Source organism: Artemia sp. Qi Xiang Cuo, chromosome 11, assembly GCF_049724085.1.
Source record: "Artemia sp. Qi Xiang Cuo chromosome 11, ASM4972408v1, whole genome shotgun sequence".
NCBI lineage: Eukaryota > Metazoa > Arthropoda > Branchiopoda > Anostraca > Artemiidae > Artemia > Artemia sp. Qi Xiang Cuo.
The window spans coordinates 53,042,637-53,070,053 of NC_142804.1; the positions used below are offsets into that span (position 1 = coordinate 53,042,637).

At 35.4% G+C, this 27,417-nt stretch overlaps 1 protein-coding gene across 3 annotated transcripts in view; it reads left to right on the forward strand.

Annotated features, from left to right (window-relative positions):
- Positions 1-27,417, forward strand: part of LOC148947131 (G patch domain-containing protein 1 homolog) — a 57,293-nt gene that overhangs the window by 24,488 nt on the left and 5,388 nt on the right. For all 3 annotated transcript variants that reach the window (XM_089096896.1, XM_089096898.1, XM_089096897.1), the window contains exons 3-8: positions 303-526; positions 5,617-5,756; positions 8,488-8,779; positions 17,140-17,446; positions 24,413-24,549; positions 26,998-27,113. In XM_089096896.1, the coding sequence (XP_088953022.1) occupies positions 303-526; positions 5,617-5,756; positions 8,488-8,779; positions 17,140-17,446; positions 24,413-24,549; positions 26,998-27,113 (1,216 nt within the window). The remainder of the gene's footprint in view (positions 1-302; positions 527-5,616; positions 5,757-8,487; positions 8,780-17,139; positions 17,447-24,412; positions 24,550-26,997; positions 27,114-27,417) is intronic.

The following is a 27,417-nucleotide window of genomic DNA, read 5'->3' on the forward strand; positions in this document are numbered from 1 at the left end:
TCGAAGAACTTTTCAAACCAAGATCTGGAGAATTCCGAGAGTAAGACAAAGCTAGAGTATTTGCAGAAAGCAAAAGGGTATCCCATAAGACAATGTCCAATTGGCCGTTTGGACTTGGGTACTATTTGTACCACTATTGTTATAGGTAGTTTTATGTTGTTTGTTTTGTTTTCCATTTTTAGTTCGTTAATATATTTGTGGTAGTGAGGGCTTTTAATTTCCATAAACCATGCTAAAGTGGCAAAAATTTGATTTTCTCTTTTTGGTTACAACTGCTTCTTTCAAGCTAACAGTAATTTCAGATGAAGATGTCCCACGAAAGAAACAAAAGCTTAGTAGACGAGAAGAAAGAGAAAAAGAAAGACAGTTGTTTCATGGAGCCTTTAAAGGGGGCTTTTCAGTTGGACATTTTGGAACTGTGGGATCCAAAGAAGGCTTTCAACCAAAAACATTCAAGTCTTCAAGACAGGATAAGAATCATTCAGAACGTTATAGACAAACTGTTGAAGATTTCATTGATTCAGAAGTAAGTTTAGCCTTTCAAATTAAGAAAGTAATTGTTGAGATCATAACAGATATTCAAAAAGCAACTGTAGTTAATTTTTTTGGTAGTGCTTGGTTTCGGTATTTTAGGTAATAGGTAAGTGTACTAACATCAAGCCAATTATGTGTGGCTGTAAACGGGTTCCTGAAGTAAGTGTTTATGTGGAGTAGTTTTGAAATCTGAGTCCAACTCGCTCCTGATCATACCAAAAGAGTGTACCCTGTTTGGTCTCTCGGTTGGGTTATCGAGTTGAATCTTTCAGAAAAATTGTTTTTGGAGCGGGTTGGGGGGGGGGGGGTAAAGACGAAGCCAATAAAAATTAAAAATGAAACCAGTAAAAAAGGGTTGGCAAAAACTTGGTAAATGAGAGCAAAGAACCAAAATTGGCTGCAGTTTATCAAGAAAGGTGACTCACGCTTTATGTATAAGAGAGTTCGCGAGCTAGCAGGCATGAAAAGTCTCAGAGCCCAAAATCTATCCGCTCGAGATGGACAAACCATTTCAAAGAAAAGGTTTATCCTGATATCTTTCTGAACCCTGACCTGCTTAACCAGTTTTGTGTTGCACTTCCAGACCCCTTTCTTTTTTGAGTCGGCCGACGCCATCCTAGCCTTGAAGAGCAATATGGCCTCTGACTTGGACGGAATTCAAGTAGAACTTCTGTAATTTATGAGTGAATTATTTATAGATCTTATCTACTAGATTGTATCCTCTGCCTGGCAAGAAGGAAATTTTTCGACTTCATGGTCCGAAGCCAAAATTGTTCCACTACGAAAAATTTTTTTAAAGATAATATGTAACAACTACTGTCATACCCGCCTATAAAGCCTATACTGCCAAAATACTGGTCTTTATTGTACTCCACAGGGTAAGAGTTGTATCGTTCTCAGTGATCCAATGCTACCAAGCTGGTTTCAACCCTGGGGATTTGACCGTTGACCGAATTTTCACAGTGTGTCAGATTTAGAAAAAATATCAGGAATTCGGCTGCGACTAGTTCTAGCTCTATATTGCCCTTCAAAAAAGATTTGTTTCTTATCCGGAGGATTGGCCTTTTGCATTTCCTCCTCCTTTACGGAATCCCGCAAAATCAAGTCAACCTTATCAAAGATATGTACTGACTTGTGTATTGACTAGTGAAGGCGTCACATACAGCTTCCTGACTTGTCCAGAAGTCCTTCAAGGATGCCTCATGACCTCAGAGCTTACTTTAAGAGCTTTTCAGAGCTTCCTTGGAGCAATTGTGGCCCTGATAAAAAACAACTTGCCGGGCACGCATAAGGGGAAGGATCGGACAGACAAACTTGCTTACGTTGACAGTATCGATGAGAAGGACTGAAACGCCTGATGACCTACAAGCCTTAGGTTATGGCATCCTCAAAACGACTAGCTCTTTTGAAACGGTCATTTGTGCATCCGAAACAAGGGTTAATGATGCTCTCCAAAGGTGTCGGGTGCAACAATGCCACACCTGAAAATTAACGGGGAGAGTATTCAATGGGTTGACACGTTCCACTATCTTGGCAGCCTGATGCGGTGGCAGTAACCACTCTAAAGACAAAAAGTTAGTTTTCCCTTGCGATTTTCAGTTTTAGAGCTCTTATGCCCCTCATGACGTAGCACAGGTTTTCAATCCTTGATCACTGCATTGCAGTCTCCTGATGCTATGCTTTTACGCTGACGGTGGATTACGGGTGTCAACCTGTAGCGTTTGAAACTAATCAACTGAACCACCAGAATCGTCACCTTGATGGTATCTCGAACGTCGAAACCCTTGAGTGCCTTATCAAACAAATCGTCTCCACCAAGATTCAGCTCCAGCAACTTCGGTGGCTAGGTCAAGTCCAGCGGTCATTCCAGGTCAGTCCAGAGTCATTGCTTTCTCTCGAAAGCCGTCTTATAAGGCTAAATTCACGGTTCTAACCCTCTTGATCGTCCCCCCAGAGGTGGAAGGATAACCTTGTGCCTCACCGCCTATCTGACCTTTTTTGACTAGCAGAAGACTGCAAGGTGTACAAAGGCATATCAACGCCATTACGAAGGAACTTTAGTCAAGGAATTCAAAATCAAAGGAGTCAGTACCATACTGACTATCAAACCAGACAGAAAAAAAAATGAAATAAAGGATTGCCTGTGTTTACCCCCCCCCCCCCCGCGGAAAATATCCCCCCGTTGACGCTGTGTAGAATCCGAGAACACACCGGTTTTTTCGTTAGTTTCTTCGTTACTTTATAAATAAATTTGGGCTATAGATTCGCACATTAGGAGAGGGGTGAAGTATAGTGGGTTTGCAAACATCATCTATTTGATGCATTTATTCTGAGTATTAGATAGATATATCGATAAGTGTATTTTGAAGCCAAATATATTGCCTTAGACACAGTAGAATAACGTAAGCGAAATGCAAAAATAACATAGAATTTGATCAGCGTTCATCATATAACACGTAAATGAAAAACTACATTAACCTAATAATAGTACTTAACATTGCATTTAATTTAGACTGGGATTTTTTTTTTTTTTTTTTTTTTTTTGTTAACAAAACTTCCAGATACCTCGCTATTCTTCTGTAATTTTTTAGTGGTCATATACCTAGAAAAAATTGTTTTCTTACTTCAATCTATCCAAAAACTTTACCCCCCCCCCCCCCTTATGTGCCAATATATAGCCCAAATTATATATTTCCCATGTATTCTGTCTTTGTCTTGTCTTGCTCTAAGCTGAAAAAAAACTAACGAAGAAACCGGTTTTGTTCTCGAGTTTTACATAGCATAAACTTGAGTGAGTTGCCCATAATACACAAGTATTAAAACTCCTTCCCCCTACGGAAAAAAAAACTCAAATAAAATTCTCAAATTTGGAAAGCCTTCTTTTCCACGGGAAAAAAAAACTTTTAGAAATTTTTTAAAGTGGGACTTGATAAAAAAAAAGAAGAAAATACTAGAAATACTAGGAAGCTCAATACTTGAGTGCACATTAAAGGTATTGTTATCCTTATTATTTCTGTGTACAAGGAGTAGGATTGACACATGCTATTTGAAAAGGGTATGACCAAGGATCTTATTTGGGCTGTGTTTTGACCAGATACATCTTGGAGATTTGCTAATCATTTATATATTCAGCTTAGGAAGAAACAATTAGGGATATGTTCACACAGTAGTATTATATTGACCGAAGAGGCAAGACAGGTCATTCTAGAGTGGCATCGTTGCTGCCTTATGCGTCGACCGGTGTGGGAAGTTGGCAAACTAAATTAGGCATTGTGAGGGTTTTTCTGGCTTCTACTTACAACTTGTCCCTAGTATTTAGAATATTTTGAAGATGAAGGATTTTTTAAAAGTTTACTGTAGAACCTACTTTTCTTTGACATTATACCTTGAAAATTCAGTGCTGACATTGTACCATTTTAGGGGATTAAAGCAGGACCATGTCCAAGGTGGAATAACTGGTTATCTCCCCCCTCCTCACCCTGAAATCCCTGACTCGTAAAAAAGTAACAAAAATGCAAATGAACATATTTTTGGTGTCTTATTTTTGGTATCTTTTGGCGTAAAGTTAATTTTGTAAAGAATTAAATAGAATAGAGTCATTTAAAATAGATCAAGGAACAAGTTTTTGAATGAAGAATGATTTAGAGAGGGGAACGGCACATAAGCAAGAATTTATTTCAAGCGGGGCAACGAAGCGCCCCGCTTTATTCTTTTTTCATTTATTCTTTTTATTTTAAGCGGGCAAAACGAAGAAAATAATTCTTCGTTTTATACATGAAAACAAGAGAGGAAAGGAAATAATAAATGAAAAATAAAATAAAAAGGTGAGAAAGCGAGGATTTTGTCAGCCAGTGGTCAAATATAAAGACGAAGAATAAGCAAATATTTCAACAAGGACCTCCGCCAAGTCGTCTTCAGTGGTAAAGAAAAAAAAAACAATCAAAATTTTATTTTTCATTTATTATTTCCTTTCCTCTCTTGTTTTCATACGTCATGTATAGCCAGTGTGGTCTTAGAATGTATCTTTCTCTTATCTCATAATTTTTGGTTGTTTGTGTAATTTTTATTGACATCTTGACAAAAAAAAATCACTAGACAAATGCATATACAATGGAAATGCTTGTGCTATTCATTTTTGGTCTTTCGCTCCATTTTTCCTTTAACAAGAAGAGACGAAGATGCCAAATCTTACTCCTTCTTTTTAGTCATATTTGCGTAAATATAAAATTCAGTACACTCTGCAAAACTGGGGTACGAGGGCAATTATGTCCTCCAAGATTTGAAGCACCACAGAAAGTCATTAAATATTGGCCTTAAAATTTTGCTCTAAGGCATCGTTTTTTTTGTGAGGCTATTCTTTACAAAGAAAACAAATCGTAAGTTTCCAAGATTAAACAGCCCTTGGGGCTATCAATCTTACCATTCTTGACAGGTTGCATATGGCCGAGTGCTTAATATTCCTGCCTTTGTGCATATGCTAGGTGTCCGCTATAAGGTTTTTGAATCAGTATCTTAATTGCTGTTAACCAAGAAAACGTTATTTAATTTTTGGTTTGGTTAGGTAAAAAGGGAATAAGACGTAAAACCATGGAGACGCATGCCCTTTTAGAGAGAGAAGGCAACTTCGAAGTTTCAAAAGGTAGTCTTTATAAAATGGTATATAAAAAGAGAAAAGTAAGGTTTAGCTGAAAAAACTTTATGCGTTCATCCTAGACTTCAAACAATTACCATGGAAATTCAACATGTAGGCTACGGTATTACAAAAATTCAGCGGATACGGAAACATTCAAAAAAAAGTTCTATATAACATAAAACTTTCTAGCTTTTTTAGCCTTTAGTAGGGCGACGATGTGGAATTTAAAAATTTTAAATAGCCGAAAATGAGTATGTTTTGCTAGAAAAGGGCGGAGTTTTGAATTCTTTCCTTGAAGTGGGGATTTTTGTTCCTATCTGTGAATAATTAGGCATAGTTAACTATATATAGTTAATCTTCTGAGTTTGTATTTGACAACCCTGTAAGTATCAAACTCCAGCCTATTTATTTCTATTTATTTCAATCACATCGCTTGATCAATATTATAGGATGAAGAGGCCTTTGGTAGTTCATCATCAAGGATTCGAATGAAGAAGTCTTATGAAAAGGAGAAGGAGGTAAAGCGGGTCCCCCACACCGAAAGACAACTGCTAGCCTTTTCAGTTGAAAGGCTACTAGCACCTCAAAGGTATATATTTGCACTATTAGTTGCTTTTGTTTTAAAGAAGCACCTCTTTAGATGAGCAATAATTTTATATTTGTGTATGTATTTATATTTATTTTTATCGAACATGCCTCCATTTTTCTTTGGAGAATTGCCATCCTGGGATTTTCTGGCCTGACTAAACGATCTAGATAGGTCACAAGTTTTAGGAAATCCAATAAAAGCCTTAATTAAAAAAAATATATCATGTGAGTGGCGTCATATTTATGAGCACATTTCAAAAGCATAAATACGTCATCTTAGCCTCAGGAATGGTTCTATCGTTTTTAGTGTCTATGACGCATGCAAAATTACACAAGAAACATAACTAAGTACAACCTACCAAGTGTAAATAGTCTATTTGTAAAAGGCTTTTTTTGCAGTTTCATAATACCTAGACGACAAGAACGTAAATTAACAAATGCTTGAAATTATCAAACTGAACCATCAAATAAGACAAGATCAGGAGGACGACCTGAGAAATGAATATTCACAATGAGTGAAGATGAAAAACCTAGACCATGAAATGTGACATAACCAATCCAAGCAGCTAGAGTAAAGGGCATTGAAAAAAAATATCTGAAGTAATGGTAGACAAAAATGAAGAAACAAAGAAACATGTGGTTAAAATACTTGTGAAAATGACAATACAACGAATCAAAAACAAAATTGAAGAACAAATAAAAATTTGGTTAAAAGATAAGTGGCAGCGGGAATTACAACGAGTCAAAAACGAAAGTGAAGCACAAGAAAACATGGGGTTACCAGATATGCCACAACAAGGATCAGAACGAATCAAAGGAAATGAAGAACTAAGAAACATGCGATTAAAAGACATGCGACAGCGTGGACAAAGAAATATGCGGATGGAAGATAAGTGACAGCGTGGATCAGGGCGTGTCGAAATAAAAGTGAAGAACAAAGAATGGTGCGTTTAGAAAACACGCGAAAGCGAGTATCAAAATATGTCAAAAAAGAAAGGGAAGAGCAAAGGATTGTGCTGTTAGAAGTCAAGCGACTGCGAGAATCAGAACGAATCAAAAATGAAAGTGAAGTAGAAAGAAACTTTACCTTAGAAGAGCAATGCCATCGTAATTTTTGACTCAAACAAACTGGGGTGCAAAACCCAGTACAAACCTATAAAGATGCAGTAAATTACACAAGGGTTAATTAAAAGTCATTGGGACCCTTCAGGGCTGTATGTACTCAGGGTGGAGTCCTCCAATTTCCCGAGTAAAGAGTAGCCAAGAAAGGTGATTCATTTGGAGGTTGCTGCTTACTTGTTAAAGTTGTATTGCCACCTCGACAATTTCCAAATGAATTGTTTTGGTCTTTTATAGGACGCCACATGTTCTCTAAAGAGTTTCACAAACAAATCCGAAACTTGAACTCATTTTTTGCTTTAGCTTCATTTAATGTAAACAATGATCGAACCATCATTAATCTTTATCTTTTCAGCTTCAAAGTAATTGGAAATAATTATCACCAAGTCAATTCAGCATCACATCCATCAAAAATCCCCTAAAGGTGATTTTGACCCACCTTCATATAGCCAAATGTAATTTTTAGACCCGATAAAGCTTTTGAAGAACGCCTTGCATATCCTTTAAATAATGGGATCTCTCGTAACCTGAAAGATCTCTTGGAAGAGATATTGCGAGTCACCAAAAACTATGCCAAAGGTTACATGAAAATACGAGTAGTAGAGGATGATGTAGATCAACCTGCTGATTCATTGGGACAACAACCTTGGTTAGAAGACAAGCGACAATGAGAGGCAATATATATAAACATGCCGCGCAGCCGTGTCGGGGACCAGCGGTGAGGGTTGAGAAAAGCATATCCTAAATATTTCTGAAAATTTGGTATTCTGGTAAATTTAAATGTCTATTTGGGGTTTTCGAAGAGTTTAGTGTCCGAAAAATTGCTCCTATTCCCCACTAAACTGGGCATTTGGATAATTACTGTGACTCTAGATCCTTTTTTTCTATTTTTCTTTGTTGATTCATTTAAAATAAGTAAGTCTATGTTATTAACGATTTTTAACTTAGTGTAATAGAGGGTCAAGATCCTTCCTAGATATTCAACTACTGCATTTATTTGGATGCAATTGTATACCCTATAGTCAGCATTTATTTTCCGTCAGACTCTCTCACATAGAATAAATATAGGCACACATTGGAAGAGGTCTTGACCTAAGCCTCCAAAAGCCTTTGGAATCAAGAAAAACTATAATAGTCGAGATGCAAAATACAAAAATTGTATTGTGTAAGGCCTTTTTTAGTGCTTTTTCTTTACAAATTTGCCTATATTTAAATAACTTTCAAAATTGAAAAGAAAAAGTAGCAATCTAGATCATGTCGTAGCTCTATTGGAGAAACTGCAACGCAACTCAAAGTTTTTGATAATTTTTATCAGCACACAAATATTTCACTTATAAAAGCAGAAAATCTTCCTCCGCTAAATGACCCGAGAAGAAAAGACAGTTGGGCACCATTTCAAAAAGCTCTGAATCCAGGCATTACATTATACCTTATGGAGAATCTTGCTGGATAAATATAAACTGAACAGTTTTTACGAAACGATGGTTTTACGATTTGAATTATATTTTGCAATTTGTACAGTATGATTAGCCTGTTTTGTGTATTTTTTTTTTAAATTAACCAAGCATTAGAATTGACCTAGCTGTTGACCCAAGTAAAAAAAAATTTTTTAGCAACACAATTGGCGAACGGTTACTGCAGAGTTTGGGGTGGAAGCCAGGTCAAGGAATTGGGAAGAAGATTTCTTTACGAAGAAAAAAACCCCTACTAAGCTCGGTAGCTTCAAATCAAACAGCTGTTTCACCTGAAGATATTCAAGCCATTATCACTAAATTCAAGGAAGATACATTTGGTCTTGGATATCAAGGACTAAAAAAGCCATCTTTTTCTTCTGTAGCACCACCTTCCCAAAATCACGTGTTTGGTACACTGGAGAAAGGAAAAAAGATTAGAATATCTGGACAGGTACTGTTTTTTTTCTGATTTTCTTTTCATTGCTATACCTTGGTGTTATAATATCGAGCATAGGAAGGGGTAGCAAAGTAAATGGAAGAACCGCTGTTTTTCACTAATGTACTTTTCATAAATATTTCTAAAATTAGAATGTTGATACTGGCGCTTCTAACTTCCAACTGAGAAATGTGGCCCGACAAAAGCATGAAACGACTGAGGCGCTAAATTCCTGACATATTTTTTAATCATCACACAGTTGGTGGTAAGGAGTGACGCGGCTCAATATTAATCGAAACTCTAAAAAATGGAATTTTGATATCAGTATATATGCTACCGTGAATGTCCGAAATACTTTTTTTTTTTCTCCTTGGATTTAGTCCACGTTGCCCCTTAACTTTTCAGTTTCATGCAAGGTCTGAAGTCGAATGATTAGGTTAGGTTTTTACCCCATTTAAGAGATTTATAGCCTTATTTAACCAAAACTAACTTTAACTCTAACCTTCAAAGCTTGTATAAGACTGAAAAAGCTGATTCGCAAATCTAATTGAATCCAAGCAGAGAAAAAGAAATTTCAGACATTTACCGGTGAATGTTGATATTAATCAGATTTTGGACATTCAAAGTAACATATACACCAAAGAATTGGCTTGTTATGCTGATTCCAACTATATAATTTCATTAAGTTAAGTTTTAACTTATTAGTGCTATTAAAACTCATTAGTGTTATATATAACTCATTTATTTTTAACTCATTAGTGTTACCCATCAAAAGCTAAGAGCCCAAGAAAATGTGGCTGATTTTTGAAAAAGGACTGAAACACCCCCAAAAGTCAAGTAATTTTAAGGAAAATCACACTATTATATTCAGCGCATCAGAAAACCCTACTGTAGAGGTTTCGAGCTCATATCTTCAAAAATATTGAATTCTGTATTTTTTGTCCGAAGAAAGATCACGGATGCATGTTTATTTGTTGTTGTTTTTTTCCCACTGGTGATTCTATCGAACGTATGGTTCTAGAATGTCGGGAGGTTGGCCATTTGAACGGAAACTAAAAGTTCTATTGCTCTTTTTAAGTGACTAAAAAGATTGGAGGACAGCTAGCCACCCTCCCACGCCATGTTTCCCCAAAAGTCGTTTAATCAAAATTTTAGGTTGCCATATTGTTCAGCACATTTGAAAGGTCCGATTACTATGCCTTTGGAGATAACATGACTTTCCACAGTTCCTGGGGAAAGGTATTTAAGTTAATAAAATTATCCCATTGTTTACGCATAAAACTTGTTACTGGGAAGTATGCTTGCGTTTTTTGGGCGGGGGATGTGAGTTTTTTGCTGGGGGATTTTCCATGGGGAGAATATCCTATGAGGAGGGACGTTTTCGGGGGGTGAATTTTTCAGGGAAAATTTTACACTGAGGTACTTTGTCCAAATTCAGGCACAATTTTTTTATCTGTCCTTTCTCTTTGTCAACTCAGTTTTACATGTGGAGATGTTAATGGTAGTTGTCCGGAGTAAATTTTCCCCGGGATTCAGTTGTATAAAGGATATTTCGATGGATAAGGAGCTGGATTTTCCGGTATTATTTAAAAAACGATCAGAAATTATATTAAAAAACAAGTTTTTTCAACTGAAAGTAAGTAGCAGCATCAAATTTAAAACGAACAGAAATTATTAGATATCAAGAGGGGTTCACCTCAATACCTCCCTCTTTACACTTAAGTTTCACTTTTTGTCCCAATGCTCTAAGAAAAACTCCTGGAACACTAGGGTCGTTTAGTTAGAACAATGAGAAACTTTATTAAAAGTACTAAAAAATTTAGCGTCTTGAGTGAGGTATTGAGCGAGTTTTAAATACGTATTAATAGGGGAGTTGCCCCCTCTTAATATATAATCATTTCTGTTCGTTTTGAGTTTTAATGTTGCTAATTATTTCTAGTTAAAAAAAATTTTTTTTTTTTTTATGTAATTGCATGAAGAAGGACTGATCCAACATCTTTCCTCTTGTCTTCAAAAGACTGTAGAATATCTAATTTAAAAGAGATTTAAAGAAAAGCAAGTGCTTTCAGACTCGTTATTATTTGCACGATTTGGTAGAATTGCATACAGTTGTAGCAACTCCCAAGGAAGAAGTTCTGCTATGCAGAGGGCTCCAAGAAGATAATAAGGTTTTTGAAGGCAGGCATGTCTCTAGACATCAGAGAGAACTCGCCTATTAAAAGAGAGAGAGAGAAAGATGGCTTCCCTTACACAGGGATGTAAATTAAAAGTTGATGAAGTAACTATCACCAAATATATTCCTTTATAAACCAGACGTACGTTTGGAGGTACCAGTGGTACGCTTCTGCAGGCTTTTCTGCTCATTCGCTGATCTAAGTTACTTAATTATTAGATTAGAGCTTTGTCCTTTTTATTCTCAACGTGATTAAAAAACAGAATATGCAAAAGAAGCAAGGACTTAGTGTACCGTATGGTTGAAATTGTTTTAATAGTAAATTATAGATAAAAAGAAAAGTAGTATGGACTCCAAAACTTCAATTGGTTCCTTCAAATCTAGTAAACACAGAGAACGGCGGGTGCGTTATGTTAGCTGGTAAACAAGTTTTGAAAATTTTATTCAACTCAAACAACTATTATTCACTTTTAGTTAAAATTATGAAAGACAAAATCTTGGATCATCACTTCCGTACAGAGTGGTGGTCCGCATAAGGTTTTCAGTTCAGAAACTTATTGCTTTAAGGCAGTGGTTCTCGAACTTACTTAGATATTGTACCCCTTTTTACCCACGAAACAATTTAGGTACCCCTTCTCAGTTACCGGTACTAAGTAAACTATATCTAAAATATTAAACAGATCTTAAAGCCTTAAGCTTTTAAACTGAATTACGCATCATGTTTAAGTGAAAACATAGAAATATTTTTTATAAACAATTTTATTTAAAAACAAAGCAAACAAAACTTAAAGAAAAAGACTGCTTACTTTCAAAGAGATTAGTGAGAAGGATGAGCTTGTTTCCCTTTACACAGTTTATCGAAATGGAGTTCTACCTTAGTTAAATACAATCTTAAATCATCTTCAACATTGAATTTGTTTCTAGATTTACTTTTAAGATAGGTTAAACTTGAGAAATCCTTTTCATATAAACAAGTGGTGGAAAACCCTACAAGAAATTTAACAGCAGTGCTTCACAGTTCTTTGTATTCCTTCCCAATAGAGATCCAGAAATCTAACCTTGTAGTAGCAGGAGTCCGATATTTATTTCTCAGGGCGAGATCACATGAGACTTGAATGAGTTGCTCCTTTTGAAAGGTGGTCAGGTTAGTGGCCATAGTATCAGCATTAAAGGGGTCACGTATCCACTTTCTCAGGGCGAGATCACATGAGACTTGAATGAGTTGCTCCTTTTGAAAGGTGGTCAGGTTAGTGGCCATAGTATCAGCATTAAAGGGGTCACCTATCCAGTCTAACTGTTTCTCCAAAGGTGGAAAGTACTCTCTTATGCGGATCTTCAATGCATTCAAATGCTGGCTCATTTGAGGCTTGAGTTCAATGAAATCAGATGTTTTTCTCATTATCTTTTAAAAATGCATGTAATCTTTCAAAGGGCTCGCAGTTGTTATTTTCTATTTGTTTTTCCCAGAGAGTGATCTTGTTTACCATTGCATTAGTTTTCTTCTCTGCATAAAAATATTCTAAACACTGCACTGCATGGATAAATTCCAGAGGCGGAGTTTTACAAAAATATAACTCAAATAAGCCAACTTCAAAAGCCGATCAAATTCAGTCAGTACAGAAGACAGATGGGATTTGTGTTCGGTAAAAAATAATGTAATTCTTTGCGGAGTTCAAATACACGCGACACAATATTTCCCCGAGAAAGCCATCGTACCTTAGTATGTAGCAATAAGTTATCATGGAGGCACCCCATATCCTGGCATAGAATTTTAAGGTAACGAGATTTCGAGGCCTAGTTTCTGTGAAGTTCGCTATTTTAACATTAATCAAGGAAATCTTTAAGTTCATCAGAGAGGTTCTTAGCCACCAAAGCCTCTCGGTGAAGTACACAATGAGTGAGCTTACACTCAGTTGAAACCTTTTTAACATGGCCTACAAGCCCCGTGATATGACCGCTCATAGCATTAGCACCATCCATACACACTGACACACAGTTTTTCCACTCGAGCTGGTTTTCGGGAAAAAAAGAATCTAGTAACTTGAAAATATCTTCACCTTTTGTCGATGTTTTAAGTGTCTTACAAAATAAAATATCTTCAAAAATTTCATCTCGAAAAATGTCACGTACAAAAACGATCAGTTGGGCTATGCCAGTGACATCCCTGGTTTCGTCGAGTTATATACCAAAGCATGGAGTACCTCGAATTGCTCCGACAAGTTGTTCTGTTGTGTCATGCACCATATCACTAATTGTCCTTGAAACTCTATCATTTGATCAGGGAATTGTTTCAATTCTTTTTGCCTCTTTCTCTCCAAATATGCAAGAAACAATTTCCGTTGCGGCAAAGAGGATTAGATTGTCGCCGATAATACGATTTTTACCAGCCTTGGCAATCAAATGACTAACTTTTCAAGAAGCTTTTGCAGCACTTTCATTTTGTTCTGCACCAGAAAACTGTTTTATTGTGTTTTTCATATTTTTAAGATCTTTCAAAAGATGTTCAAATTACTGTAAATCCTTCTTTATTAAATTCTCATATTTGCTTTCAAAATGGCGTTTAAAAGAGAAGGTTTCTTAGATTTGTTTGATAAAATTTCAGAACAAATAACGCATCGTGGATTAGGCTCTTCTGAGCTTTCAGTCCAAGTAAAACCCAATTTTAAGTACAACTCTTCATATTCTCTTTTTTTACTTTTAGATTCATTTGCCAGTTTTTCTTTTGCTTTTTTTTCATTGGGCTGCTCTTTAGTAACAAGGTGTTCAGGACTACTTTTATTTAGTGAAGTTGATGGCCTAGAACTTCGATTAAAGTCTTCATGAGGCCTTTACTTTAGCAGCCATTTATCAATTGTTAATTTTTATTGTAAAATTTACTTACGTACCTGAATCAATGCACTGACGTACTGTCCGATCAGGATTGAGTGTCCGTAGAATAACACAACACACCAAAAAAATATTACAATACTGAGAGCGATCTTGTAATAACAGGCAACCTACACTGCTACTCTGATGACTAAGCCTTAGTGGCTCGCACGTCAACGTGTCCCCACTGACGCCGCTTTAGAGTCAGAAAGGGACAATCCTGACAAATTTGCCAGTCCTAGAGTTAAAGGGTTGTTTTTTTTTGTTGGTCAGCCGCGCACCCCCTAAAAATGTTTGCGTACTTAGACTTGTTTGACCGGGGCTGTCACTCCTTGTGATTTTTACCAGGCTGCCAGTCCTAGTTTTTTTTTTTTTGCAAATATATTTTTATTTACCTGCTAGCCCAATGCTCCTTTCAGTTTTCTGACCGGGGCTGCCGCTCCTTGGGATTTTACCAGGATTTCTTAATTTTAGTCCTAAGCTTGGGATTTTGGAATAGTGTATACTTTAAAAGGTACCAGCAAAAAGTAAATTAAGCACATACAGTGTTGTTATTTAATATCTTGGGCTATTTTTCTCAGACCTTAAGATCCCTGGTCTCTAAGATCCTTGTGACCCTTATTGGCAGTCCTAGTTTTGACAACAGATCCCTGTTTTGATCTGCAATTTGTATTGTATGCCCGCTATTTCTGTATACATAACTACGTCATTGTGTAATCGGTTTTAGAATAAAGCGCGGAGAAACAGAGTGTTTACATTTTGGAAATGTTGTGACTCAAAAGCTTTTCGTCCTTTAAGGTCTTAAGATCTGAAAATTTTAGTGAGTTAAGGTATTACTGGCTTAGAATTTTACTAAACTAAAATTTGACTGTTTTGAATTTTAGTCACTCGAAATACGATATAGCAACAACGAATCAATGCAACGACGGCTAGAAAAGGCTGTTTTATTTGCTTTTCCTAGAAAATAATGTGCATGGCTTCCGAATATTGCCAGAAAATTTTAGTGTTTAATATTTTTAACCCCATGGACCCCGTCTTAGGTCTATTCGTACCAGTTGGTTATTGCAATATTATCAACTTTTAAGGGCAATTCTTTATTTTTGTCAGCGTTGCCATGTTGAATCGTGAAAATAGATAAGCGAAACTAATTAATTAGATTTGTCTTTGAAAAATCAAATGTTAAGAGCCTGTTGATTCCCAAAGAGAACTACATCTTCAAAGGAAAGTTATACCTTTTAAAGGTATTTGGGCCAAATCTTTTGTTGCTGAATTTTTCATCCATGTTTCTTTTCAAAATTATGCACCCACAAATACCAAAAAGTTGATATTAAAGTCGTTTCCGCTAAAAATTTAATTCCTGATGATTTTTTTCAAATTTTTAAAAATCTATGTGGTGTGTCAGTTTTCACTTGACCAAAATTCCAATTTTAATTCACTTGGCACTTTCGCAAGACATGTTTCGAAAATATACAAAAGTAATATAAACATTGATATTTTAACAAATGGGGGCTGAATATCTAAACTCGAGTCGTCTTATAATATTAATTTTTTTAATTAAACAGTTTCTTGAACAGAATGCTATAGACTTCAGGAAGAACCTGGAATGTTACAAACTTGCATTTTTGATTTTTTAATAATTCATTTAATGTTTTATTTGTTATTTAATAAATAAAAGTTAATATATAACAAATGAATTTAAAATACAAAAAAAAATACAAAAAATATTATTTATTTAATAGTTTGTTTTCAAATTCAAGTTGCAAATTCCCTGTTTTCACTAGAAACTCTCCGTCTATCGTTTTCGTGGACTGGCTCGTGGAGGAAGGCGACGTACGGATCATTTGAGAGTGATTTTTAGGAGACAGCTCAACTCCATTCGCTTGACGAGACCCAGCCAGCACTGTTTTTGTTTTTTGAATCTGATGAGAATGGTTTCAGTGGACTGAAGCTTTCTGCAAACTTCCATATTCGTGGTGCCGTTAGTGTGTTTGATTCTCGTAATGTGACGGAGGCATCTAATTTCAAATGCTAGTCGAAAGTTATCTTTTGTCTTTGGTTTTGGGTGTCCATGTTTACAGTCCATAAATGACTATGTGGATGACTAGGCTATGGAATAGGCACAGTTTGCGTCTGCTGGATTGATTGCTGTTTTTTTTCAGAGATGGCTAGTCTTTGGAGGTATAGCTCGCAAGTGCAAGTCGTCGTTTTACATCAAAGCTCTCTGCTTAGAATACTATCAGTGAATTAGAGCCTTCAGCGTACTTCCATATTCGTGACGCTGTCACTGTATTTGATTCTCGACTATTTAACAAATTGAAACAATGGACCATTTCCTTTACCCAGTAGCTTACCCTTCTTTAATAATGATTAGAGAAGAGTAAGCCTCCCACGTACAAAAACTGGTCCACGGTTTCGGTTTGTCGTCCGGTTATGGTGATAACGGAGGTGTCTAGGTTATTTCTTGTAGTCACTATAACTTTGGTCTTGCTGGTATTGATATCCCAAACGGCTTGGTTATCGTCGTAGAGTTTGTCAGCTTGTGTGGGCAGTTCTTGTGAAACAATGGCTAGTACATCTATATAATCAGTGTAGGCTAGATTGTCCAACAGCAGCCCTGCTACTTTAGTGCCATATGTGTTGGCCTCAGTAACAGTACACCATTTAGAAAGAGGCAGACGTTTTATGGTGATAAGATGAAACCCTGGAGTACTTCTGATAAAGATGTGAATTCTTCTGACAACTGATCAGCGTTGAATAATTGGTCTCCGAGCTTGTCATATAGACTCCTGACAAATATCTAACATTTAATCAGGTATTCTGCAGTGAAGGAGACACGCCAGAGTCCTTCCCGCTGTATAAGGTCGAATGCCTACATACATAGGAATAACTAAAAATAGTTATGATCTCACTATTTAAATTAGAAAAAAAAACTACTCCTATATTGTTTCTTTATGTACTTGTTTATAACTTGTTTCTTTATGTGATTCATAATATTAATTTACATAATACATATTTAGATATATACCTATTTTTACATCCACAAAGAAAGAAAATCTTCAGGTTCATATGTTGCAGGTACTTCTGGATGAAAAATCGTTTCAGTCAATGTTAGGGGAAATCCCTCTCCTCTACGGTTGTTAAATATTTAACACCATCTGTTCTTTTCTTAATTCCAAAACTTGTAGACATCCTAACAAATTGAGCAAGAGGGTCCTTCTGTCAGAACTAGAGTACATTAGATCTTCTATAGAACTGCTACTAACTTATAATTCGATACTAGGGGTGGTTTCTTTCTGGTAAACGATATCCAGTTAAAGCGGTGTTTTTTCTCTCTTAGGCATTTGGAGTTGGCATAGACGAGGACAATGAAGATATGGACGTTTATTCAAAAGAAGATTTGTCACAGTATGATTTTGAATTGGCGCCTGCGAAACCGGACATTAGAAAAAAGGAGATGTTCAGTACAAAACTGGAGGATAGGTTTGTGCTAGCATCCAAGCCAGCGCTCTTTCAAAAATACTACAAGCCTCCAGATGTACCTAAGGATTTTAAACCAAATTTAGAAAAAGCTGAAGTGAAACAGGACATAATAGATAGTGAAAGGCTAGTTGGGCGCAAAGAAAGGCTTAGTCTACTAAAGAAAGGTGAAATTTTGACTTGTTATATTTCTCTAGCTGTTGGTAGCTTCAGCGATTAGGCCTGGCTTTGTGACATTTAATCAAACAAACAGGGATATTTGGAATTATTTCTACAGATACTCAAATTCCCAGACTAAATAATTTGCCTGTGTATCTAAGTTACATACAAACAAATGCTTAACCATAACTACGATTAGTATTTTTCTAATTTTAATAGTGAGGTCAAAATGATTTTTGATCATGGCTTCCAAGACGTATATTGATTACTAGCACATTAATTACATTAATTATTAATTACCAAGATGAACATTAATTACAAGATGAACATTAATTACTGGCAAAATGCTTAAATTTACCCTAGTCAACAACTTCGAAGCACAGTCCCGGAAGCAAAACCATGCAAACGATGTAATTGAAAATTATCTCTGATAGTTTTATGAGACATATCCATATTATGTTGCGTGACGGAAAATCAAAGGCAAAGGCAATAAGCTAACGAAAGTTGACGGAAAAAAAATATGGAATTTACTTTTTCATTTTTGTTCCAAATGGGAATTTGTCCCCTGGTCTCTTTAAAGAAGCCCTTTTAAAATACTGAAACATTAAACGATATTATCCGCTTCAATATTAAACTAAATTTGTAGAATAAATTAGTAAATAAAGTGATAATCTTTATTGATTAATAATCGTGGCTAGTTTTAGATGATTTAAGTTCGAGTTCTGTGAAATAATTTAAATTTCGCAATATCACGTAAGATTGAAAAAGTCTGATTATACATTTGAATTCGTCATTAATTTTCTATTACGCTTTTGGGCTAAAATGTCCGGTTTTGCTTTTGAGTAATATTAGTGGAAAGGTGGGTGATATTAGTGACATTAGATATTTTGTGTCTATAGCAGTTAACAGAATATTAATGTGTTTCTTTGCATAACCGTCCTTTTACTGTCAGAAGGAGCTGAAACTAAGCCAAAAAAGGTAAAAAAGAATAATTCGAAGCAATGCCAGTTATGACCAGGGCTGCCAACCGGTGAGAAAAAAATCACTAGGTTTTAGTGATGTTTTGGTTGATTTATTGATTTTCTTCAATAATCTAGTGATTTATGTGCTGATTTAGTGGTTTTTTTTTCTATTTAGGCAATAAAAAAGAATCATTAGAAATAGTGATAAATCGTTATGCAACCCTGGTTATGACCATTAGAGAAAAATCGTACTATTTTTTTTCTTGATTGTTAAATCTGATTTCCGGTTATTATTTTGACACAATTTATGAATTTTGGTTATGAATATTATATTGTTATTAAAGAACGCAATTTCTGATTATTATGATGACATCGTGATGAATGATACTTAATCCTGTCAGTTCCTTTAGTTTCACCAGAACGGTGTAAAAAGTTGGATCTGATGTCAAATCGTGCAATATGAAATTCCAGTTATGTCCCTATTTTGTAAGGATAATAGGAAATGATAGATAAGAAAAAGAATAAGATGTTTGCCCAGTGACGAATTACCAAATAATGGGGACGAAACTGAACACAAGTGAGACATTAAGTACTCGGGCCAGAGGGGGGCGCCCCCCCCCCCTAACGTAGTCTGAAGTGGCGTAATTTACTTAAATGACGCAAGTTTGCGTTAATTAAACTTGGTCCTAACGTAAGTTTATCACATCGACCTATTTCCCACCCCCCAAAAAAAAAAAATCCTGGATCCGCCCCTGACTCGTGCTGTTTTTACTCTGGCTTTTCTTTTATCCGCTTGATGATTTTTCAAGCATAGTAGTAACTTGATCTTAACAGTGTCTTGATAATTTGATAATTTTTCGACATTCTCGATAATGTGGTATTGTTTTGAGATAAAAAAAAAAATATATCGATATTTTAATGTATCTCGTAATTTTATCTCTTAAATGTATCGGAGCTGATGGAATAAAATGAAAGAAAGAGAAAAAATGGAGAAAGAAACATACGCAAGACATATTTGATGGATTTACCGTGGTCTGTATTTTCATTAGTAGGTTTACTGAGTATTTGAAGGAGAAAGAGTTCCCTGAAATACCCCCTTATTATTTAGGTTTAGCATGATTAAATCTAAAATATATTTTATTTTTATTTTTCAAGAGCTTGAAAGTTATGATTAGGTATAGTTAAACATCATAAAAATTAAGATGACACTTAAATGCTGGGAACGATTAACGTTTTATACACATTCCAAAAAAGACAATAGTCCAAATTTTAATACAATAGTCCGTTATTGGTTAAGATGATACCATACGTTACAATTGATACATATATTGATTTAATTTATGCAACATGATACGATTATGACACAATATTCCGCTATTCAATAGTTTGATACTATACTTCATTTGGCACAAATTCCGAATTTAAAAACAATAGTCCGCTAAAAACCTGTCGGTGACGAAAAAAAAAGAAAGAAATTGATTAGAGTTTCCAATTCGTTATAAAAGTGGTATAAAACGGACAATGGAACTTTCTTATGGCAAAAACTATGCTTTGTAGTGGTGATGCACCTATAATATCTGCAAGACGTATTATCAGATCAGATTCAAAATTATTGAATATATTTACGCAAGCAGGATATGAAATCTTCATTTAGATTTTATATTTATCTTTAAAGATGAAAACTAAATTCCAATCTTCAGGATATAAAAAATTCATACTGACAAATTTGTTTGTTAACCAAACCTATACGCGCAGTCAAAGCTGTAGATTTTTTTATACCTTGGGTTTATAGTAAATTAAATTTAAAAAAAACAAGTTTTTTTTTACTGAAAGTAAGGAACGACGTTAAAACTTAAAACAAACAGAAATTATTCCGTATATGAAAAGGGCTGTCCCCTCCTCAACGTCTCGCTCTTTACGCTAAAGTTTTTATTGTTTAAAAAAATAGAGTTGTGAGAAAATCAAACTTTTAATTTCCGTTCCGATGAGCCCTCCCACGATATTCTAGGGCCCCTGGGTCGATACGATCACCCCTGGGAGAAAAAAAACAAATAAACACGCATCCGTGATCTTTCTTCTGGCAATAAATGCAAAATTCCACATTTTTGTAGATAGGTGCTTGAAACCTCTACAATAGGGTTCTCTTATACGCTGAATATGATGGTGTGATTTTCATTAAGATTCTATAACTTTTAGGGGGCTTTCCCGCTTTTTTCTAAAATCAGCGAAATTTTCTCAGGCGCGTAACTTTTGATGGGTAAGTTTGATACTAAACTTGATGAAACTTGTATATTTGAAATCAGCATTAAAATCTGATTCTTTTGATGTATCTATTGGTATCAAAATTCCGTTTTTTAGAGTTTCGGTTACCATTGAGCCGGGTCGCTCCTTACTTACAGTTCGTTACCACGAACTGTTTGATGACAATGACTCAATCGAAGCAAATTCTCAATTATGTGTTCTAATCAATTGTGACTTACTGGAACCTAGTAAAGTGCGAACTGCGACCCATAGAGGCTTTAAAAAATAAGCCTCTTTTTAAAAAATAGAGGCTTTTAAATCTTTTAATCAAGTTTGTCAATTCGCCCTTAGAAATTCCAGTGACAGATATTCCTAAAGTATTGCTATTTTGAAAAAAGTGATTGTCAGTTAGGTTCAACTAAACTCTAATTTTCAACTACAAAAACCAGTTTTAAAGAGGTTGAAGTCCTCTTTGGGTAGCATGGGTAAAACTGATGTTTCTCCTTTTTTCCCATGGATGATCGTATTGAACCTTTGGTCGTAGAATATTGGGAGAGTGCTCATTTGAATGGTACTGAACATATCTATTGGTGTTTTTAAGTGATGGCGAACTGCAAGCCCATACAATGGCCCAGGACTGTTCATACACGAGGCAAAGATGTACACTCTTCTCCGCACCAGAATTGTTTTCAGATAAATAGATGCCTTCCTGAAATTTCGTGACTGATCTGAATTTCGCTAATGATATTATTATGTTGGAATCAGTCACCCATGGTTTATAAGGTATGATCAGTGATTTCTCCAAGGCCTCTAAGCACATTGAATTCGCCATTACTACTACAACTACTAACAAATCACCACAGAACCAAGCCACCTGAGGCCAACACAGCTACGCACGCTCCTTCTGCGTCCCAATCTTTTTACAACCTCCTTTTTTACACCCTCCCAGGAATTCCCCTTTTCCCTTAAATATTTCCTTACGATATTCTATCATTCTAAACTAGGACGACCTGCTTTTCGTTTAACCCTAGACGGTTAGCCGAATAGAACAACTTTTGGCAATCTGAACGTGTCAAATACGGTCGGTCAGTCGGGCACCATTGGCAATTTCTCTGCTAAACATCTAGCGAGTCTTCCTCTATTTTTCGGAGCGCCCATGCTTCAGAACCATACTTGACCACTGCCGTCACTGTAGCTTCCAATAATTCTATCTTGGTTCGCAGACTTATCTTTCTATTCATCCAAACTTCTTTCAACTGTGAAAAAAAAACTTGACCTTTGCTATTCTACTTTTAACATCGTTACTGCACCCACTGTCTATACTAATAATGCTACCTGAGTAAGTGAAGCTGTTCACTTGATTGATCTTTTCGTTACCCAATATAACCTTTTCATCTTTTCTTATTCCTAGCGGTAGCGACTTAGTCTTCTTAACATTAATTTTCAAAACTGTTCTATCGCTCTGAACTCGCTAAACCTCTAAAAGTTTATTTACTTTGCCCACACTTTCACTTAGGATGAATAACGAACCCACCGTTACTGCACCCACCGTCTGTACTAATAATGCTACCTAAGTAAGTGAAGCTGTTCACTTGATCGATCTTTTAGTTACCCAACGTAACCTTTCCATCTTCTCTTATTCCTAGCGGTAGCGACTTAGTCTTCTTAACATTAATTTTCAAAGCTGTTCTATCACTCTGAACTCGCAAAACCTCTAAAAGTTCATTTACTTTGCTCACACTTTCATCTAGGATGAATAACGAAAAATTAAAGAAAATAGTAATTAAAGTTAGGATACTTAAATCATTTGCATAATCTAGGTAGTAGTCCATTAGTAGTCCTAAAAATAAAGTAAGGGCTTTCAGCCAATCTGATTCTAGTCAGTTTAACCTTGGTGCCGAGCGAATAGAAATCATCAAGGAAATCAAGCATCTTGGATCTATTTTAACACCAGATAGCGTAGCGGAAAGAGAAATCTCTAGCCGCATAGCAAAGGCCAGGGGAGATTTTATCTTTCTGAAAAAGAAACACTACGCACCATAAGAGTTGTCTCAACCAAAACGAAATTCAGAGTTTATGCTGCAAATGTCTGAGCTGCATTATTATATGCCTTGTGGGACATTCATTATATTAGCCGCATCAATCGATGGAACGGAATCTTGAATAGCAAAGTAGGGAGGTGCTGTGGCCAATCAGAAGAACTCTCACTAATTACATCAAAATACGATGCCCAAAACTTCTTGACCCCACCTTGCGTCATCCCGTTGGCACAATACGTGCGTCGAGACGTCCTTGTTTACGAACAAGAATCCTCCTTGAAACGAAACCAGGATGTCAAAAGAAGAACATGTAGTAAAAACCAGATGATGATCAGGAGTTTTGTAAGGGGGGAGGGAGTTGGTGGACATGTTCAAATATGGGACAAAGACTGGCTAAAGATCAGTGGAGAAGCTGTAGCTGATCGAATAAAATGGTAGTCAGAAGTCGTTCCAGGGTCCTTTGGCGTCGGACAGGGCTGGGCAGGTCCCCATTGAATGAAGAAAAATTAAGCAAATTAGCTAAATCTCATTGTAAATGAACCTCAATACATGTTTTTGTTTTGTTAGCAGTTTTAATTCCAAAAAGGGCCTTGTTAAACGGTCATACGCCCAATTTTTTACAGTTTCCTAATTCCTTTTCCTTCAATTATTTAGTACTAATGAAAATACAGAAAACTGTAAATCATTTAAATACTTCTTGCAATTGTCTCTTTCTCTATTTTTTTCTCTTTCTTTCATTTCGTTCAATCAGCTCCGATATTATTCAGAGATTCTTTCATGACCCTCACTGGGATACAATAAAGCGTTTTAGACAATATGAGACGACAAATTAACGCCGCTTTTGCTTAACAAGCATAAATAGTCAGTTTGTTACTTTCAGTAATGGAAATAATTGTTACTCTAATGAGAAAACTAAGTTTTTAATGTAGAACAACAGAGAGCTTACTTGTAAAAAGTGTCGTGCCTCACATTATTTTCCTTCTTTTTTATAGGTCTAATATTTCTCGCTAAAGAACCAATTAGATTTTAACAAGTTAGTTATTTGTTTCTCCAGAAACTGCATCACCTTGTCAAGCTGGATTTCTCAGTTACCATTGACTAGTCAAAGCATTAGTTAACCCTGCTTTAAAAAGCAGGTCTATTTTTCTCCCTGGAAATGAGGAATAATGCTAATGGCTTACGAGACATGTCAAAAAAACTAGACAATGGAATTAATGCTCTATCTTTTACACTGGAATCAGGATCGAATCTTAAGCTTTGACGCTTCTAGTCCCAAGCGTTTTTGCAGGATGTTCGGGGAAATCCCTGAAAATTCGGGGATAGTGGAAGCATTGAACAGAACGCAACTGATGAGCCAAAAGTAATGAAAGAGAGATAGTTTATATATGGCTGCGGAATTCCTGTGTTGTTTTAAGATCACTTTTCTGCGAATAAGCATCGCGGCGGTGAAGTGTACCTGGCACTTGACGATAAATCCAATCAGTCCAGTTTTGTTCAGAAAAAAATCACTCAATGATAATTTATTGCGCCCCCTGGCATTGTGTGCCCCTAGTCCTGGGCCTAGTGGTCCTATTTTTAAATCCAGGCCTGACTGGAATATAGGCCAGTCATCTCTCTTTTTTTCTTCAAAAAAAAAGTAGGAAAAACTAAGGGGACTATTATTCAATAAGACTAGTGTATTTCTATGTTCTGTAGCTGCGTAAGAACAATGTACGGTCTCTTTTTTGATTAGGGAATGTTGGCCTTGAATGGGAAGAAAAAGAAGTTGATGCGAAGGAAAGACCAAAAGAGGAGGATTTTCTTCAGAAATTGTTTTCATCTCGTTTTGTCTCCAGAGGTACTGATCAGACTGCCACTGGAATAGAGAAGGTATTATTTCCATCTTTTAGCTTCTTTTAAATTGTGAATTATGATTTCGTGTATTCATAGTTCTTGATTGGTTTGACCCTTAGACTTTAAATCCCCCCCCTCCTGTTTGCTGGTATGAGTTATGAACAAAGTAATTCATTTGTCGTACCGTGCAATATTCAGGCAATTTAAATGGTGCAGTATATTACTTGGCAATTTTTATATTGCGAGACTTTCGGAAATTAAGAAAAATACCTTAACACATGAAAATATGCCTAAATTAAAATATTACGTGTTGTAATAATAAAGAAATTGATACATAGAGGCCAAACATTGTTTCTCATTAACTTGATGTGGGGCATTCTTTGGTTCTTCGCACCCCAAAAGACTTTTTTCTGGTCGGTTAATAAAGAAATCAAGTCCTTTTTTAAATATTTTCTCTTTTTGTTCATCTGCCTTTATTTTGGTATACTTAAGGTTGTAACACAGTAAAATAGCTATAAATTTTTAGCTTTAAAAAAAAACTCTTCAGATATTCTGTAGAACATGAATCATTATGAATTAAACTCATAATGTATTGAGCATACCGTGATACTAAATGGTGTCAATTCACGAAAATTATAGGGAGGGGGATGTATTTTTAAAATTTATGGGGGGGGGGGAGGGATTTTGTTGTCTTATCAATTTTTTCACTGAAAACACTGAGCAAAGGTTTTTTTCGATGCAAATACTAAGAAAATGGTGTTTTTCAAAATCTATGGGGGGATCTAGGGAGGGGCAAATATCATCCCCAAAGTGGCGCCATCGATGGCATTAATTCTCGCAAAGGTTCCCTGGCCTGTAAAGGAGGGGAGAGACACATGAGTCATTTAAAGAATAACTCGCAAGAGAAAAATAATAATAATCTGTTTCATAGATTTTATTGCCCATTCCCTTATAGATTTTGAAAAACCCCTCATTATATTGAAAAATACTGTTTTAATACTTTCATTGAAACAATAGAAAAAACGACAGATTTGTCCACGCTTGGAATTTAGAAAATATATTTTGCCCCTTGCGCTAAATTTTAGTGAACTGACGACACTGATTGCACTTTCCTTTTGGACTTAGCCCAGTGACCACCGCCGGTCCCAGTATATATTATCTAGTCAGATAACACAATTTTTGATAAGACAACGGCCTGTCTTTATAATCCCATTCATTCCTCTTCTAAGGTGAAATTCTTCAAATTTAACTAAATCTTTGGCGTAACTGTTAGGATTGGAACTAAGCTTGCGTGGAAATAGCTTATTTTATCTATTTATTTCGTAAATCGTTCATTTTACACATTTGTTCTTAGATGTTGTACAAGTTTATTCGGGTTATCAATACTGTATTATCAGTAAACCTTTATAATCTTCAAATGAATAGGTTATTTTTTTTAGCTGTAGTAGTACTTCCAAGTTTTAAGGCTATGACTTGCTCTTTAACGGAATTTAATATTATAATGGGTAATATGAAATTATTAAGTTATAATTCAAATTTTGATTTATATAAGCATATACTATATCTATGATTCTTTATGACTCTTCTTAAGGTTTATTTTTGAAATATAATGAAAATATATAAATAATGGGTAAACCTTTAAAAGTACCAAGGACAATGAAATTTTTTTTTTTTTTTATTGGCTAAATGAGAACGTACACAACCATATGTGTTTTAAAAATTTGGGGAAAGTCTGACCTTCGATTTGTGGTGACTTCTAAAATGCAGTTATGTCGTTTTTGATAGTAGCAGGCACCAAATTTAAAAAAAAAAGAAACGTAAAAAAAAACAGCAAAAAATAAGCTAATATCATACGGCACCAAACATACAGCATTGGTTTGGAGATGTAGTTATTTTTCAGAACTACGTAATAGATTGTTAATGTTTGAATTTTTACAGACATAGGCATTGTCAAATTTAACTAATTAGTTTTGCTCATTTATTTTCAGGGTTCAAAAATCTGATCCTACCTTGAAAACCTGATAATTTGTAAAAAAAAAAAAAGAAAGAAGAAGAAAATGAAAAAAAAAACTCCGGTTTTCAGGTATGAATAGACCTAAAATGAGGAGTCCAAGGGGTAAAAACGCTTTTATTTTGATATCCTTGGTATTTTGATTAAAAAGATAAAAATATTTGGATATTTCGTTCAGTATTTACTGTTTTATTCATAAATGGAACGGCCGTGTTATCCATCAAATAACTTTCAATTTCAACTGATCACGAAAAACCGCCCTGTGCCATTTAAAAAACCAATAATTTTACATTATAGTTCTAACGTAATTACCAGTAACCGCTGAAAGCGTCATGGAAGCTGATAAAAAAAAAGTTATTGCATTTTAAAATTTGAGTAGAGCTGAATTCTTTAAATAATTTTTTTTAAGTTAATTTGCGATAAAGTAAAATTTGAAAGGTACTAAAAGGATCTCAATGCTGAGTCTTTTTCAGGAAACTGAATTACCGACGCCGCTATCAAAAACAAGGAGAGGTGGACGAATATCAGTAGATTGGTTTCCTGATAAGCTTCTTTGCACTCGCTTCAACGTTCCTTGTCCTTATCTAAGGTAATCCTGAATGTCTGATTTTTATCATTTCAGTAAAATAAGGCTTTACAATATGCGGCAGTTGAAGGGTTCTATGTAAAATTTGACAATTATTTTTAGACATTGTCAAAGTACCGATCAATCAACAGTCTTTTATTTACCAAGTGCTATATAACAATAAAACACAAGAGAATACAGATATATTAATTACACAAACGTCTTTCAACAGTCTTTTATTTACCGTCCGATCAATCAACAGTCCAAGTTTTATTTACCAAGTGCCATATAACAATAAAACACAAGAGAATACAGATATATTAATTAC